Below are 18,573 nucleotides of genomic sequence, written 5' to 3'. Positions count from 1 at the left end.
TTGGGTTTGCCGATCATTAAAAGGAAAAGATGAGAACATTTCCTTGAAAATCTTCGTTTGTCATGCATAACCAACCTTTAAAGTCGAATAAAAGAGGTCACCCTGTGTTAAGTGGTCTTGGGACATTTTGAGGGTAGAGAGTGTACTGTACCTCATGTCTTCTCTCCAATGAAGTTTTCAAAAGCCTATATATTGGTAATAGACTTGAAGAACAAGGCAGCTTATTGGAATCAACCATCCAATGCTTTGTGTAGTACTTTTAAATAGTTTAAGCTCACAGGAAATGCAGTCGGTCTGCAGTGTGAAAAGGTCCTTGAGGTGTCAGACCAAGGTTCCTTTAGGAGGAGGTGCGATTATTTGATAGACGGGGCACTGTGGTTAGCTGGTGATTCCGAAGGCCTGTTTTATGCATCTCCTTTACAGGGGCCGCAGATTTATGAGGTTATGCGCTGCAGAGCGAGAGGTGTTGTGTAATGCAGCTTTTGTATCTTGTGCTGCAGTGTTGACTTTTTCCCCCCTGAAAACTGCTTTAATGATTGAACATTACATATACTGATACTGTATATTTAATTTACATGTTGCAAAAGTAATCTCTTACAAAGGGTTAAATAGTTCTCCCAAAAAATTAGAATTCTGTCATCATTTAACTTCATATGTTTCAAATCTCTCTCTTTTTGTTCTCTTTAAAATCCAATGTGGTTTTGGATCCCACTGAATTTCACGATATGGACAAAACAGTTTGTGTTGTGCAGAAGAAATGTATCATTACATCACTTGCTCACCAATTTGCTCTGCAGTGAATGGGTGCCCTCAGAATGAGTCCAATCAGAGTCCAAACAGCTGATAAAACCATCACAGTAATCCACAAACAATCCACATGAATCCAGTTCATCAATTAAAGGGGTCATAGGATTTCAATTAAAATTTTTCCTTTCTCTTTGGAGAGTTACAATTTCTTGGTGAATGAAGAAGATCTGTAAAGTTGCAGAGACTAAAGTCTCAAATCCGAAAAGATATCCTTTATCAAAGTTTAGACTCGTCAACGCCCTCCTAAAACGGCTCAATCGAACACACCCCACATGTCTACGTTCGTGAACCTACGAGAGAAGGTAATTCTGACTTTGCTACGACAATCTGGCACTTCTGAATTAGCTACTGTAAGTATGTTTTGTTATTAGTTTAAGTATTTGCTATTGAATGTTCAAATGCAGAGTTTTGTGTGTGTGTGTGTGTGTGCGTGTGTGTGTGTGTGTGTGTGTGTGTGTGTGTGTGTGTGTGTGTGTGTGAGAAAGAGTGAGAGAGACACAGGGTCACTCAGTGGAGTCAGCTGTCTTAACCATCCGTGGCTTGTGTACTACAAACACATACAAGCTTCATCACTGTGTCTGTCACACCACTCTGTTCCCCTTTTGGGCTTGAACTGATGGTAAAACTAAGTACATTATTATTTAACATCTTTACATTTGTTTTGAAAGATGAAGCTCGCGATTATGGAAAGGGACGTTGCATTTCCGACGAGTGCTTGCAGTGTTCGGCCAATCACAATGCACTGGGTCAGTTGGCCAATCAGAGCAGAATGTGCTTGTCAGAATGGGGGGACTTTGTAGAAAACAACGTGTTTGAGAGAGGTGGGCCATAGAGGACCTACAATAATGTACAGTATTGGAAAAACAATGTGTTTTTTTTTAAACAATAAAGCATGTCAACATATTCTTTAACACCAAATACACAAAATAATGATTCTTTAAAAAAGCATCATATGACCCCTTTAATATCAAAAGTTGGACATTTGTAATAAACAAATTCATCAAGATTTTTTTCATTTTTAACTGTCACTTAAATAATAATCCATTGTAGTTTATTATCCATAATAACACTTGTCTGTCCCCTGTCATCTTTTCACATCTACTGACATATTTGTTTTGAACTGTTCTTTCTTCTAAACTGTGCTTGATTTATGAATATTTATCTTCTGATTCAGAAAGGATTATTTTTTTCACTGGAGAAAGCAGTATTATGGATGGAAGACTAGTAACAGTTTAAGCTAGGAATGTTATTACAAACGTGCCGCTTTTTGCTACACAAGATATTAATTCATGGACTGGAGTGGTGTGGATTATTGTGATGTATTTATAAGCTGTTTGGGCTCTCATTCTGATGGCACCCATTCACTGCAGAATAAATTTTTCCAAATCTGTTCAAAAGCAGAAACAAGCTCATCTTGGATGGCCTGAGGGTGAGTAAATGTTCAGCAAAGTAAATTTTTTTTTGGTTGAACTATTCCTTTAAATAAATATTTGCAGAGACTATGATGCTTGTTCTGTACATTTACACACCAGCTTGTTTGATTAGCAGTCACATTATCGAGGAATACATCAAGATGTTTTACGTTGTCTCGTTCGTTTCTCGTTTCAGCCTCCGTCACCCTTGGTTGCATTGGCATGTTTAATGCAAATGGTACGCTGATGTATGACGGTTCTAGAAGCAGCCTTGTCTCCTTCATTTAATTAATGTGCACCAACAGCTCCTTTCTAATAGATCACAAATATGTTGCTCGCCTCTGTGGTCTAAGAAAAAACCCTTCCAGTAACTACATCCCAAACTACTTTACTCTAAGATTTAACCAGGAAGTCTAGGGTCAAGTAATTTCACTCTCTGTCTCGGTTCTCTCTACAGACCTCTGTGTATCAAAGCCCATTGGCAGTAAGTGGGCAAGTGTTTGTTATGAAGTGCAGACACACACCAGTGTGATGCACACAGACATTTTCTGCAGGGTGCTTAAGTTTAATAGATCTTTCTATCATTTGTGCTCATACTGGTCAAGAGAAAACCCACTGTGCGTGCTTTTTACTTTTGGTAGGCAATATGAGATCTGTCAAGTTGTCACTGTACAGCTGATTTTAATTAAAGGAGTTCTTGCTAGATCAATTTAAAAAAAAAAAGGCTTCAGCTTTTTTTGTTTGTGCTTTTTTGCTATTGAACAAACATTTTGATGATTCTATTCATGACACATTAGTGCATGACTTGTATGGCAAGTAGTTTTTCATAGGCCTGTTCACATCAAGAATGATAATAACTACATTAGCATTCAAATAAATGCTTATTCACAAAAATAATTTTCTATGTATTAGAATTATGTAAGGTTGGGAATTGTACGAAATTTTACAGTTCTGATTCTGCCTAATGATTCCGAATCCATTATTAAACCATTCCATTTCCATAAAAAATATTAAGGAACTTCTGAGAATTAAATCCGTGTCTTCTGCGTTTTGGTAAAGCTCCCAGTGCTTTGCTAACGTATTGCACCAGAAAAATTTTTTGAGCCAAAAGTTTGCACAGTTCTGGTGTTTTTAAAAAAACAGAAGGGGTTCTGTTTAAGAACCACTGATCTATATACATATTTATATTATAGGTCAGTGATAAGAACCTTTCCTGGTCCTTAACCTTGTAAGTGCATCCTGAATCTTCCATATATTCCTCTGTTGCGTTATCGTTATAGTTGTGGTATAGACTTCCCTATTGTCATAGACATACATACAATTATTATTTAAACTTTATAGTATTTGTCCTTCGTGTGAACAGGCCTCAGTGGTCTTGTACTTGCATCCAAAAATAATTGTATTGGGTTAAGGAAAAGTGAATTGTGAAAATAATTTATTTTTTATGTTCTTTTAAGGGGATCATTTGATAGTAAAAGGTACAAGAAAACCAATGTGACAGTTGCAGCGCACTGTGACGGTCACATCTGACTTCTCCCCATCTCCTCATGTCAAAATGCTGCAGTCAGCATATTTTAATCTCATGTAACCTGCAGCAAAGAAAGAAATGATGGGGAGCGGAGGGCTTGTTTGCCAAATGGGTAAACATTCATTTACGTCTGGCAGTGAAACGTGAAGTTAATCAAAGTGATTATCTGGTGTAATCATCGTCATTGTCTTCAGGCCTTTCTTATAAACTGTGCAGCCTGTATTCCTACTGTAGTTGTACTGTAGAGAAGCAGCAGCTTTCTCTGCCATCTGGAGCCAAGCTGCATGTCATCCTCCCCTGATTCACTGTCAGCTTTCTCTTCTCAGCTAGTTTCAGTTTTGTTCAATGAGAGACAGTAGATATTCCCACTTTTGGTATTACACAGCTCCGAGTTTTGACAGAAAAGTGTCATTTGTGGCTGAGCTATATGGTAATAAAAAGTGAATATTTACTCTTGCATGTAAACACATGCCAGGAAAGCTTAAATATCTTACATTTCTAGCTGGTGTGAAGGCATGTCACCATGGAGATTGATCTGTGTTAAATCCTGTTTTCCACTCTCTGTTTTTCCTTGTGCAGGAGAGGAACTTCCAGGTCAAATCACAGTGTATAAGAACAGAAAGGACCCCAGAGCACTGCTCATCACACTTGACATTGCTGGCCGGAAGCAAACCTACAGCCTTCAGTGAAAAATTGTATTAGGGGGAAAAAACATTTTGAGAAATGTAGTGTTTAATAACTCAAACATTCTATTAAAAGTTTTTCTATCAAATATCAGTCGTTCATTAGTTGTATATAAAGTGAATGTTGTTCTTTCTGTGACAAACAACAGGACCATACACCGAGTCAATATTTGGGCAACTAATGAAAGTCAGTCTTTGTTTTAAATCTCTTAATATCCCATAATATATGGGATATTTGGGCCTTAATGACTCTTCATGTAAAGCAGTGGAAGAAATCTAATGTCCTACTTGAGTGAATAAAGTAAAAGCTTCCATGAAATCTCGTACTTGGTACTCGTTTTCTATGTTATCATGTGCATACTTAGGTCTAGCAATGCCAAAACATCGAAGACTTAATTATGACTATATTGCATAAGATTGTTTGCCTTTACACACTCCTTTGCATTGACAGCTGTCATAAAGAAATATAACCTGAATGCCACAATTGACCAATCAGAATAAAGTTTTCAGGTAGTCGTGTAATAACAGAAGCTGACCAATAGGGGGAGCAAATATGAGCTTAATTGGCTTAAAACGTGCACTTGGCCTTCCTGAAGATAAACAAAAACTTGTTTGAATGGCAATCAGTTATGCCTCCTGCTAAATGAACTCCTTTTGTGTGGAAAAAGCTGATAATATAGGCATAAGAAATCGACTGCCTATCCGGTAGTCTGTATATTTGGCATGACTTCTTCATTCTAGTATATATTTGGGGTCTGCGTTTGGGGTGCATTGTGACAAAAATTATTATTATTATATAATTCTTTTTAAAGATACGTAAATAGCTTTGCCTCAGACGTGATCTGACGCGACTGTAATCGTTGTACAGTAGAAACGTGATTTCGTTTAAGGCCCTATTCCATATCTTACGGGCACTTCTTGTGTTGTTTTAACAACAAACACTAACAAAGACAAATGACCATCGGCTGATGCATAATCTTATCTCATGCAATTAATTATAGGGCGAAAGAAAGTGGAGAGAACTACTTAGTTTCAAAGTAATCTATTCCTTATCAGACCCATTGTGTCCACTGTCATTTTTAGAGCAAAGCAAAAACAAGTTCGGAAAATTGCCAAATACAAAAATGTTGGTCAACACAAGACAATTCCAAACTTGAAACTGTAATAATCAGCCTGAGAAACTGAATTATTCGTTAGGTAAATGATTAGCTGGTTGTAGACCTCTGAAAGACGTAGATATTTTTGTTGTCTGTATAGCCTACTTAAGGCTTACCGTGTTTCTCTTTAACGTGCTTTAAAGACAACGTATAAAGGTGACACGGAAAGAGAAGCAGAAATCAATTACAATTATTCTCTGTTGACAAAGCAATTAAACCCAGAGCCAAGAGCTAATCCAGCCGTATAGAGGCTTATCACAGGCGGCCGCAGATTTATGATGGTCACTGCAGCAGCGTGCATGTATAGGGTGATATCAAGACTGAGGAACTGAGCAGCCGAAGACTCGAGAAGACTTACCGACGTTATTATATTTCATGTTTAATTGGTTAAGAACTTTATAATAACTTTTATCAAAAGCCCTGATTATATAGGCTAATCTTTAACAGCTCAGTATTCAAATATGAATCGACTTAAATATGCATCATCTGTTATTCTATAATGTGTGTGTGTGTGTTCAAGTTATTCATGCAAGTTGTTCTTTCCAATAATAACTGATGCTATATTCATTTCAGTGCTTCTCTTTTGGAAAAAAAAGGGTGCTCTCTGGGGGATGATGCTTGGATGCTCAATGCAGTGTGGTTATATCGAAGCTAAAAATAGAAAATTACTCCTCCTTTGTCTTGCGTAAAAGTTTAACAAATGAGTGCCTCCACTCCTCTGAAAACCTCGCCCACTTTTCATACTTGAACTATGTGTGCCGGTGACGCATAAGGGTACGTGTGCGTTTGTTTGACGTGTGAACTATGAACCATGAGATCCATTACTCAAATACTATAGAAAATATGCTAGAAAAGTTTGTATAGTAGTGTTTCGCAATTTTTCAAAGTCAACTATTTGATTGTAGACATAGCCATTCGTGTTAAACATAAGCAACTTCGTTCAAAAATCATATTTCCATGGCCTTATCTAAATAAATAAAAAGCCAGGCTTGACACAGATCTGTGCATTGCTGGAAAATAACCTAACTGTGATAAGATGTAATTAGAAAACATAAAACGGGCCTGTTATCTATCTTTAATAATACTGCATGATGAAACGCCATTAGATTGATCTATATGTATAGGAGTCGGTCAACTATGCAGTCCCCATGATGCTTGCGTCTGCAGAATCTTCTCCGTGCGTCAGATGAACATCTTTACATAGTCCTAAGGGACAAGTTTATTAATCAGTCACGAGCCAGTCCGTCCCCAAATGTAGTCTCGCGCTGCCTTGTGTGTGTCACGAGCTCACGTCTTCGCTTGTTGCCCCTTTAAAAATCAGAATTGAAAGCCAATGATTTATCAAAGCCCTATTATCAAGAAAATGTCACGCGAAGGGTACCTTGCCATGCACTGACGCAAACCCGATCTTTCCCACGGAGCTATAGAAAGCATTGCACTTTGCAGCCAAACTCAGTCTGCCTGCCTTCGTTCCAGCTGTTTTCTACTATTAACCCACATTTGTTGACTCTGCACAAATGGTAAGTACAGCACATTCATTACTTTGCGCTCTGCGTGTTTTTGCTGTGAACAAATTATTTAGAACAGTCTTTGGGGGAGAAAAGTATTATTTCTGAGCGCACTAATTAACGAAGTGTCGCTATCCACGGTGCTGAAACTTTATAGCCAGCGTTTTTACGCATTTTCAATGGCAGTATTTAGTTATATATATCAGGTTAAAAATAAATGATTACAAATTCATAACCTTCGTAGTACTATTCATATGACAGCCGGTTTATGTTATTTAAAAATATAAATATTTTTTTTTATTTATTATTATACTATTTAGATAACTAGAATTGTATAACTTATTTCAAAAGGGTTTTAGGACATTGATCTCCTATGGTGCGATGTAATTGTTGGTGTAATGTTCCATGTTTGGACCGGGGTTTGTACTGCACAATTACACCGGGACTGGTGCCTGCCGCAGGGGGGAAAAGTCTCGGCCGAGACCGGCAGCTTGTCTATTGCCCATAAAACCAGGGGATGTGCCGGGGTTGAATGACAGGAGGTAAATGAGGCGTAAAATTAAAGAATCTTTCTCTAATGGTAAAAGCAAGAAGCAAACAGCTACCGTCCGTGAGCTGAAAATCAAAGAAGTGGAGCAGACATGTCCAGAAAGGGTCTAGCATAAAATACATTGCAGAAGTTATAGTATGATAGCGTGAACATTTTACCCAGGGGTAGGTTTCTGTAGAAATGCTGGGTCACTCATAGCAGTTAATTGTTAGGCTGCGTTAATTACACTGATCCTGTCTAATGTGTATTTAACGTTGCAGGATTTTTCTGAGCACGGGGAAATGTTGAGACAACCGTCAAACAGTATCCCGCCCCAGCCGTCTGGGGGAGCGGTTGGAGCTACAACTACTAACAAACCGGAGAACGGGAACCCGGTGCCCCAACCGCCGCCTGTAAACGAACGGAAAACTTTTTGTCCATCGGAAAATAAACCGTGCGAAATGGAAGCCACTAAAGCATACGGGACGTTTAAGAACGCCGCTCCTGGACCCCCGTTTGCTCCCGTTAATTCTGCCGTGCGCAAGGATTCCGTCGGTAAAATGGATGGTTCGACCGGTAAAGCCACGTCGGACTTCATGTCTAACAACCAAAGTGCTGTAAGGACCGCGGCGGAGCATAACAACGCCACCGGTGACTGGACCACCATGAGCCAGACCACCATCATCCTGGGTACAGATGGCAATACATCTGTTCTGCCTGGCACGGTGACCGGGGTAAGTGCGTGTTTAAGGAACGTTTCATTCCGGTTGAATCAGCCAATCACCCTGAGCGTAAAGCTTTCAAACGGGGAGAGTCTTGAGCGAAAACAAAAGCTTGATGTTTTCGCAGTTGCATTGTAAAACCAAAGGAATCCAGCTGCAGTTTTGTCCGTTACGATCGTTACGGTTTGAATTTCGTTTAACCACTTACTTTTGTAAAATAAATAAACAAATAATAATAATAATAATAATACATTTATGATGATAATAAGCTAGTATAGGTACGTCTCACTCAATCGAAACTATTATCCTTTAAATAATATACTTAGCTTTTTATTGTGATATTTAAATTTACACTTAGCGATAAGTAGTGACGGTTATTTGGAGCGGGGTACTGTTGCTATGGTTACCTACTAACCAAAATCTATTCGATGGCGTTTTAGGCGACTGGTAAAAATGCGCTGTGACTAACTTGTAGTTTTTCGTAGGATTTTACCATAACTGAAACGTTTAAAACACATAAGCAATTATATAAATATGTAACGTTAGTCTTATTTAAGGCCTTCGAACCTTTTGTTTGAACGTAATTTGACCGTTTTTACTGTGTGAAAATAACGGAATATTCTCGGTAATGTATTCTACGCAATCTCTTTCAGGAGTAAAAGTGTTGTGGACAAAAGTAGTACATTGTTCAGTTGTCTCTCAAACGAAATCTGTTTCTAATCTGGAATTATTTGAACCGTGATACTAATTGTTTCTGACAGCACTGTAATTAACTTACTGCAGTTTTCACGAACAGGGCGAGTGAGGGGATGTGTGAAGGAACCCGAGTAGTCTGCATCAAATGCTGTAGGCTATGTTTTAGGATTGCATTGCAAATGAAACAAACCCCAAAGATCAAGAGTTACAACATTTGCTCTGTGATTAGAAATGAAGAGCTGAGCTTTGCATGTAACGTATGCCTGTGAATTGTGAAGTTTATTGTCCTCAGAGATTGGTTTCTGATGACTGGTTGTGTTGCAGGATAATATGTTACATAAGAATCTTCTTATGGTACAATTCCCTTTGGGGTGTTTCATTAGAGCCAAGGGCGACCCCTTTATTCCCAGGTCATGGAAACAAGACAAAAACATTTTTGGAGGAACATTTGTTTATAAAAAAAAAAAAGAAAAAAAAAAAGAAAGAAAAGTTGATTCGTAATCTGATGATTGTACAGATCGTTAAAATCTGAATATATATTAAAATGTTCGTTCATAAATACTTAGCTGTCTGTTCTTCCAGGATGATGATGATGATGGAGGAGATGAGAATAAGGCCCGGGGGAACTGGTCCAACAAACTGGATTTTATTCTGTCCATGGTGGGATATGCCGTGGGTTTGGGAAATGTGTGGAGATTCCCATATCTTGCTTTCCAGAATGGTGGAGGTGAGGAACAATCAAAGGGCATCACATTAGAAAATATTAGAAACTATTTTTGTTCTGCTACAGATCGATTTTTATCGAAAACGACTCGGATTGTCAGTGTGTAGTAATACACGCACACAAACTTTCGTTAGAGGCAATTTTTTGTTCTGTTACAAAATTAAAAAAATCGTTTTATAATTGCACGGATTTTATTTTAATGTACGAATTATAAGGGTAACGAAAGATTATTATTAGGTATTATTTGTACACAGTAATAGTGTAATAATGTGTTATAATATTTATTGTGTTTATTATCCATTATCATATCTTATTATAATATTATAAAATATATATTGTGTAATTTGTTTATAAAAGAAAAAAAAGAAGAAAATCTAAAATTCAAACTTTAATATCTTTATTGTTCCCTCTACTCGTGAGTCCTGCCTTTCTCAATAGCAGCTGTTTTCTCTTTTTGTATAGGTGCGTTTTTGATACCTTACCTAATTATGTTATGCCTCGCCGGAATACCTATATTTTTGTTGGAGGTGTCTTTGGGTCAGTTCGCCAGCCAAGGCCCGGTGTCAGTGTGGAAAGCGATCCCAGCTCTACAAGGTAAACTGACGTTACTTTATTAATTGGTGCTCCTTTATGAGCAATGTTTGATTGTGCTAATGTGTCATATTAGTGTTTCCAGTGAACTGGTAATCGACTTTCCGACTGCTTTAAGTGTAATTTCTATTATCTGGTTTCATTTTGTTATTATAGGTTGCGGGATTGCCATGTTGATAATATCTGTCTTGATAGCCATATACTATAATATTATTATGTGCTGGACATTGTACTACCTGTTCGCTTCGTTGAAGGAGACACTGCCATGGGCCACCTGTAAAAATGAATGGAACACCGTCGAGTGCAAAGACAAAGACATGCTGCTTTTGGGTAAGGATGAGCATCTCTCTCTCTCTCTTTCTCTCTCTCTCTCTCTGTGAGTCCACCCCCAACACCCCTTTTTCTAACTAAAATGCGCAATGCGCAACCTGTATTTCAGGAATTAAGTAGCCTACCACTCAATTTAGGTTATTCAGTGTCATACTGCTCTTTTTATACCCCAGATGCGACTGTTTCTCCCCATTGCACCAAAAGTTACTTTTTGATGAGTTGACAGATTTTTTTTTTTTTTTTTGTCAGATAAAGAAACTGTCAAATAAAGTGCTTTTTCCTTTTAGTACCATCGTGAATTAATAATATATGTTGTTTTTATTTTATTTAGAATTATTGTGTCACATTATTTAAAGGTGCGATTAGTGAAATAAATATTGTTTCCTGGCTTATCAGAATGAGTTTTAATATAAATAAAATATCTGCTTTTTTATTGTGCGTTTGATTTAATTTGCTGACATTTTTACGTTTTAAATCGTTTAGAAACGCTGTTCTCAATGTCGTGCTTTTGGTGAATTCAGCAAAAAAATCTGCTTGCTTGACAAATTTACTGTAAGAGTTGGTGCAGTGCCGCAGTGAGATGCACTGCCCCCTCGTGGCCTGTTTGAGGAGCGCCACTAAATCTGCACACGAATCATAGACGTTGTGTACAGTATTATAGTGGTTTGTGAACTGTGTAGGCTGACGTTTGATTTATTTTGTTGACTTAATTACTTTTAAGACTGTTTTTCAAGTAGGTAGTGGATGACGATGGAAAACAGGAACTTTTTTTCCACGTTCATTCCAAGTTCTGTCTTTGTTTCTTCTGGCTAGACTCCTGTATACTAAGGGACAGAAACATCACATCAGTCAAGAACACCACATTCTGTTTATCTGCAAATGCTGTCGGGAATTTAAGTAAACTGTTAAATGTCACAGTGGACAATAAAACCTATGTCAGCCCTAGTGAGGAGTATTTCAAGTAAGTGTGTTTTTCTATCTATCCGTTTGTTTGTGTATTTAGAGATGCTTCTGTGTGTAATTTTTCATGTTAATCGGATACTAACCACAGTGCTTTCTTGACAGGTATAATGTGTTGCATATTTCCAAGGGTATTGAATACCCAGGTGACATCCGTTGGGCCTTGGCTGCTTGTCTTTTTCTGGCCTGGCTTATTGTTTATGCCTCTTTGGCTAAAGGGATCAAGTCCTCAGGGAAGGTAAGAGAACAGGTTGATTATTTTCTCTCCTTATTTCCCCTCTATGTACTATTAAGAGAGAAGCCTACAACAGGCCTCATCTGGGTTCAGCTGAAAGATGACTTCTTTATTTCAGTCTTCAGCTACAAACACATTGTAGTTGTGATGTACATGCACTTTGTTTTCAGGTGGTGTATTTCACTGCCACGTTCCCCTATGTGGTGTTGGTCATCCTGCTGATCCGAGGGGTCACTCTTCCAGGAGCCGGTTCTGGGATCCTTTACTTCATAACACCCAAATGGGAAAAACTCAATGATGCCAAGGTAATAAAAATAACTGTGTAGTTTTGTTTATTATATTTGATAGTAAAATGTTACATATTCTTCTCCAGAATGCTTATTATTTCTTTTCCTCAGTTGATCTTTCTTTACTCTTTTTGACTTTAGGTGTGGAAGGATGCTGCTACGCAGATTTTCTTCTCTCTGTCTGCAGCGTGGGGTGGTCTTATAACCCTCTCGTCCTACAATAAGTTCCATAACAACTGTTACAGGTAGCCAGCTCTGTCACTTTACAATACACCACTGTTTAAATGTTAGGGTCAGTATAGGATTTATTATTGAATTATTTAGTTGAAAGCAATTAATTATTATTTTTTTTTCAGGATACATTGGTCAAAAGTGACAGTAGAGACATTTATAATGTCACAAACGATTACACATTGTACACATTCAATAGACACATCTGCTCAAAGTATGCATTATGGTTGATTATTAATGAGTTAAGATTACACATTGCGCTCTGTCTCTTTGTTTTTCAGGGATACTCTCATTGTGACGTGTACTAACAGTGCCACAAGTATATTTGCTGGTTTTGTCATTTTTTCAGTTATTGGCTTCATGGCTCATGAGCTCAAAGTCCCAATTGAGAGTGTGGCAGATGAAGGTAGGTTGTATGAACGCATGTGTTTGTGACTGGTGAGCTAAGATTAACTATGATCAGATGGCTGGTGCTGTGTTTTCTCTCTAAATATACAAAACTCACCACATCATCATTGTTTTCACATAAAATCTGGTCTGTAAATGTGCTCTTTTTGTTTAGGTCCGGGAATTGCTTTTGTGGTCTATCCAGAGGCCCTGACTAGATTGCCCTTGTCACCTTTCTGGGCCATCATCTTCTTCCTCATGCTGCTTACACTTGGTCTGGATACTATGGTAATGGAATCATAAAATCTATGATTTACAGTTTTTTTCTTTGATAATAATTGTTTTCTGTGATCACAGTAAACAAACAAACAAACAAACAAACAAAATAACTAAACTGCTTTTCGTTCACACTTGTGCTCTTTCATTTCATTTTTTTTCTCTCCAGTTTGCCACCATAGAAACTATAGTGACGTCTGTTTCTGATGAGTTCCCCAAGTACCTGCGCAAACACAAGCCTCTGTTCACTTTGGTTTGCTGTTTGTGCTTTTTTGTGCTGGGTTTCCCCATGATCAATGAGGTAGGACAACTCTTATAACCATCTGCGAGAACTTTACCTTTATAGCACACTTTAATTAAAGCAGCTCTCTGGTAAACAATAAAAAACAAACAAACAAAAGAAATATAGAAAGTAAACGGACTGGAATGGAATACCTAAAGCAGATAATTAGAAAGGTTTGAAAAGATTGTTAATTAGTTAGCTTTTTTAATTAAAGTGATTCACTGGGTAATTTTTAGATTAGTTCTCATTTATTTTATTTTTATTTTAAATGTGCATATGTGTGTGTGTTTGCCCTCACAGAGTGGAATGTATATGCTTCAGCTGGTAGACACTTTTGCAGCCTCTTATTCTCTGATCATCATTGCCATATTTGAACTGATTGGAATCTCGTACATTTATGGTGAGTTTACAAAATGTATCTTTAGAAGATATATAGCTAATAAATAGTAAAAGCTGTGAAAGTGGACTAGCGAGTCGATGAGTTTACTTGATCAGCCTGATGATGTTTAATGTCCCTGACAAAATCTATTCTGATTTAGTCACAAATGTGAAAATATCTTTGTTTGTGTGAACCATGGGCCTTAATTCATGCTTTTAGCCAAACACTATTCACAAAACCCATTCACTTAAGGAGGATGGATCCAGAAGTGCTGAAATCTTAATGCGTGTTGTCTTTCTTCCTTCCTGTATTTGTGGTGCAGGACTACAGCGGTTCTGTGAGGACATTGAGATGATGATTGGGTTCCAGCCAAACAAGTTTTGGAGAATTTGCTGGGCCTTTGTCACACCAACCATTCTCACAGTACTTTCACCTTATACCTTATATGACCATTCCTGACACACATCCAATATCGTTGCATGCACAAATTGATTAGTTCTATTACTTTTGGTTAGTGCTGCCACTGACCCTCCCTCTCTCTCTCTCTCTCTATCTCTCTCTGTCTGTCTCTCTCTCACTCTCTCTCTGTCTCCCTAGTTTATCTTGGCACTAAGTCTGTATCAGTGGAAGGTGATGACATATGAGGATTACACTTATCCGACCTGGTCTATGGTTCTCGGCTGGCTCATGGTCATCTGTTCTGTCATATGGATTCCAATCATGTTTGTTATTAAGATGCACATTGCACCTGGATCGTTAATTGAGGTAAGAGAGAGATGTTTGGACTGTTTTGTATTTGAGTGTTATTAAAAATGGCTCAGTATTGCCTTTCAATAAGTAGATGGCTAGTTTTGTAACATTTTAGGAATTTAGTATTTCTTTTTTTTTTTTTTGTCCAAAGTTTTTCCCCATTTTAATCACCTTATTGTATTATTTGCTCATTTTATTTAGTCCTGTGGTGTGAGAGCTAGTGTTATTTTAATTTAATTGAGATACTATTATCATTTTATTAATATTTTGAATTAGTTTTACTTTTAAATGGTAATAAAAAAAAACATTTTCTAAATTGTTTTAATTTTCATAAAGTTTAGAAATTATACTGTTTTTGTCCATTTTACTAATTTATTATTATTATTTGTCTATATAGTTTATTCATTTTTATTTAAGTTTAACTGAATAAAAATAAGAAATGTTGCCTTGGCAACTAGCTGAAATACTTTTTTTTTTAAACTTAGAATAAAATTTTTTATTTAAAGTATTTTATTTCAGTTTATATTAATTTTAAGTAACAATTGTTTTATTTTATTTAAATTACTATAATAACCCTGGTTAGAACAACATTTTTGCATGCATAATAATCGTAAAGAATTATTGAAATCTTATGGATATAAAACAACATGTTAAGTATACACATGACCAATGCTAACAACAAAATAATGAATCAAAGTAAGTCTTTCAGTAAATCTATTAAATTCTAGTTTTGAAGAAGATTAAACAAATGTAATAAATTAATCAATATCTAGGATGCAAACCAGGCACCCAGCATTTAATTTAGGTGCCCCTTCTCGTTCTCTGCAGCGTCTGAAGTTGGTGTGCTCTCCTCAACCCGACTGGGGTCCGTTCCTGATGAAACACCGCGGGGAACGCTACAAGAACATGATCGACCCTCTGGGCACCAACTCCCTCGGCCTCAAACTTCCCCCCAAAGATTTCCAGCTATCAGCTCAATATAAATAATCCTTCTCAATTTCCTGTGAGTGTGAATCTCCCCCAGGCCTCTGAGGGTGAGACCTGCACTCACGTCAAACTCTTTCCCTATTCAACCTCCCCTCTTTTCCATAGTCTTCTCTTTCAGCCATATTCCCCCTCTTCTGACACTTTTAGAGGGGTTTTTCAGGTGGAAAGCACAGACAACCCCCTATGATTTTTTGTTTTCTGAATAATTATTTGTAGTCAGTCTGAGAGTGGTTCTTTTGCGCACATTCTAAAACACTGATCCCAGCTGAACCTTTTTCTCAGAGGCAATATAATGATGCAGTTGCAACTGTTGAGGCAATATTTGACTGATCGTGCATCATGCAGTGGTTGTTTTTTAATTATTTTTGTTTCATTTCCAAGTGACTGCTGACGTCAAAAAGAAAATAATGAAGAGAATAACATTTATAATTCTTGTCTATTTGCTTGTCATCTCTTAAATGTGGCGAACATAATGAGATAAACTGCTGAGTAGTGCACAGTGAACTCGATCTCTTTTCTGGTATCGTTCTATCGCTCTCTACTTGTGTCCACTTATAGCCATACCTTGTGCCTCAGACTTCCTCTGTTTATAAAATACTGCATAGTATAGTGCTAATTAAACCAATTGTACTACATTATGGAGGGAAGTGAGCACATTTCAGTCTCTGTGAATTATAAGCTATCCTACTGTTTTACTAATCTGTCGGAAATATCTCTATAATGTTATAGAAGCCAAACTCATAGTGTAGGCTCCAGTAGTATAGATCCATCCCCGTCTTCAAGAAAACTTGGCCATGCAAAACTGTAATAATACCTTTTACTGTTGTTTAGAATAGTACTCAACAGCCAACTAGTAGTTATGTATGTATACTAATATTATAGAGTATGCTTTGGAGTTTGTGTCGTGATCTGTTCATAGACTTGTGAATCCTCCTATTCTTAAGCAGTATGCAGTTATAGTGGAGTACACAAAAGAAAAGTAGAGGAAAATCAAGGAGTGTGGTATGTGTGGCAAACCAATCGTCTCATGAAAAGTAGCTTACACAATATTTTTAATTGCTTGCAGAGGATATGTAGATTAGAAAAAAAAAAGTTTTTCATCTGAAATCCTGTGCTTAGGGACCACACTTTTCAATCTCTTTGTCTGTTTGCCATGAAACAGGGTCTCAGGTATTACTCCATGCCATCAAGCTTATTAGATGTTGGATTAGAATTGAATTTAACTTGATGTCATTCACATATAACTAGGGCTGCACGATGAGTCATATTTTAGTCGTGATCATGATTTCTGCTTCTCTTGATTTATTAATCATAATCGCCTGGGATGTTTTCCCACTTTCTATTTAATTTAGCATTTGTATTATCTTGCACTATGGTAACATGCTTCTTTTCATGGTGTTGTTGCCAGATTTCAAAAATGTAAATACCCCATTAAGAGTATTTTTCAATTAATCTTCCTAACCATGTACATGCTCTCTCTATGAAAAAAACATTGAAGAGCTGAAAACACTGGCAGACAGGCAGGTTGAAGTTTAGAGATATTCTATTGAGATGTTTAATGCTATTTAATAGTAAAAAACAACTAGTCACCTTTCTTTAAAGCAGTCGATTGTGCTGTTTGCTGCAATTCAATCTGCGAGCAAACCATGTGAATTGACTCTATTTTGTGTTTATGTGAAAGTGCAATATTTCTGATGAAAGTAAAAAAAAAAAAAAAAAAAAATATATATATATATATATATATATATATATATATATATATATATTAGGGGTGTAACGGTTCACAAAATTCACGGTTCGGTTCGATACGATACACTGATGTCACGGTTCGGTTCGGTTCGGTTCGGTTCGATACGTTTTAGATGCAGCAAAATGTAAAAACATCTCAACTTTTCAGAATGCCGCAAGCGCACCGCGGGTCATGTGACAAGAACCAACCAATCAGCTTCATCCTTTCCCGTAACAAGGTTGAGAGCTCAGCCAAGATGAAGGAACAGCTGATCATAGTTGTATATGGATTGCAATTTTGAAATAAATTTAGTAGCAGAGCTACTGCAAGCGATTTTTAGAGCTGCAAATCCATTTATCCTTCGCTGAAATTTCCGCGTCTCATGGAGAGAGCACGTCATTGTTGCTTAGCAAAGACAGACGCCTCATGAGCGCTTCTGCCCGAGCGCTTTGGAAAGGAGGAGAAAGACGTGCTTAGCGTTTTCCACGCGTTTTTAGGAGCGATATGTGAACGGCCCCTAAGGCGCTCGCTCACTCAGCACACGCTGAAGGCTCGTTGCAAAATGTCTAATGCATTTAACAGACCAGAAATATAAGATCCTAAAATAACCAACAGGTCTGGTGTTTGGGTTGGATTCCCTGTAAGCTATAGTGTCTAAATGCTGCAGGGATAGTTTGCTGCGTGCATGTTTCTCCTTTTTTTCGTCTTTTCCCAGATAGTACTGACGCATATATCCCAGATATTCCCGCTGGTGTTTTTTTTTTTTTTTTTTTTTTTTTTTTGTATTCCCGCTGGTGTACCCTGTCATGTTGCAGATGCGACATACCGTTGTTTATTTATCCACCACTCTCTTGCCATCACCATTATAGCTTAAAGGGAATCCAAAGTGCACCCAAACACCAGACCTGTTGGTTATTGGGGGATCTTCTCATTTCTAGTCTGTTAAACGCATTGGCTATTTTACAACGAGCCTTCAGCGCGTACTGAGTGAGCGAGCGCCTGCTGAGTAGCCTAACATAAACATATAAGATGGTGTTTTTTTCTTCTTTGGGAGTGTCAGGGGCGTTGCCTGTTACGTTGTTTGGGTTATTGGGCTACCTTGTTGAACGCATATCATTATATTTCTATCTCTCTCTCTTTTTTTTTTTTTTCCAAATATAATTAATTACTCCAACGAACCGTTCGGTATACATAATGCGTACCGCGTACCGAACCGAAAGCGTCGTACCGAACGGTTCAATACGAATACGCGTATCGTTACACCCCTAATATATATATATATATATTTTAAGCAAAGAAATAAACTGTTTAACCGTCATTAACCCTTTAACCATTACTGTGCAGCCCTACATATAACCGATTCTCTATACGATTTGTGAAAG

The 18,573-nt window shown here is 37.4% G+C and overlaps 2 protein-coding genes across 2 annotated transcripts in view; both read left to right on the top strand.

Annotated features, from left to right (window-relative positions):
* LOC127961026 (protein arginine N-methyltransferase 3-like) overlaps positions 1–4,749 on the top strand; it is a 53,605-nt gene extending 48,856 nt beyond the window's left edge. Inside the window, 1 exon segment of the mRNA XM_052559948.1 lies at positions 4,327–4,749. Within this exon segment, the coding sequence (XP_052415908.1) occupies positions 4,327–4,436 (110 nt within the window). The 3' untranslated portion in view covers positions 4,437–4,749.
* A 2,073-nt stretch (positions 4,750–6,822) lies between these two features.
* Positions 6,823–17,170, top strand: LOC127961400 (sodium- and chloride-dependent glycine transporter 2-like). The gene is made up of 16 exons (XM_052560483.1): positions 6,823–7,107; positions 7,906–8,358; positions 9,625–9,769; positions 10,229–10,360; positions 10,514–10,687; positions 11,501–11,648; positions 11,753–11,885; positions 12,053–12,187; positions 12,311–12,414; positions 12,682–12,806; positions 12,963–13,075; positions 13,233–13,364; positions 13,647–13,746; positions 14,048–14,148; positions 14,323–14,490; positions 15,304–17,170. The coding sequence occupies exons 1-16, from the start codon at positions 7,105–7,107 to the stop codon at positions 15,460–15,462; spliced, it is 2,325 nt and encodes a 774-aa protein (XP_052416443.1). The 5' UTR covers positions 6,823–7,104; the 3' UTR covers positions 15,463–17,170.
* Positions 17,171–18,573: the final 1,403 nt, after the last annotated feature.

This window comes from Carassius gibelio, chromosome B7, assembly GCF_023724105.1.
Source record: "Carassius gibelio isolate Cgi1373 ecotype wild population from Czech Republic chromosome B7, carGib1.2-hapl.c, whole genome shotgun sequence".
NCBI classification, from domain to species: domain Eukaryota; kingdom Metazoa; phylum Chordata; class Actinopteri; order Cypriniformes; family Cyprinidae; genus Carassius; species Carassius gibelio.
Note: the sequence above shows the minus strand (reverse complement) of the source record. Positions and strands in the feature narration are given on the sequence as shown.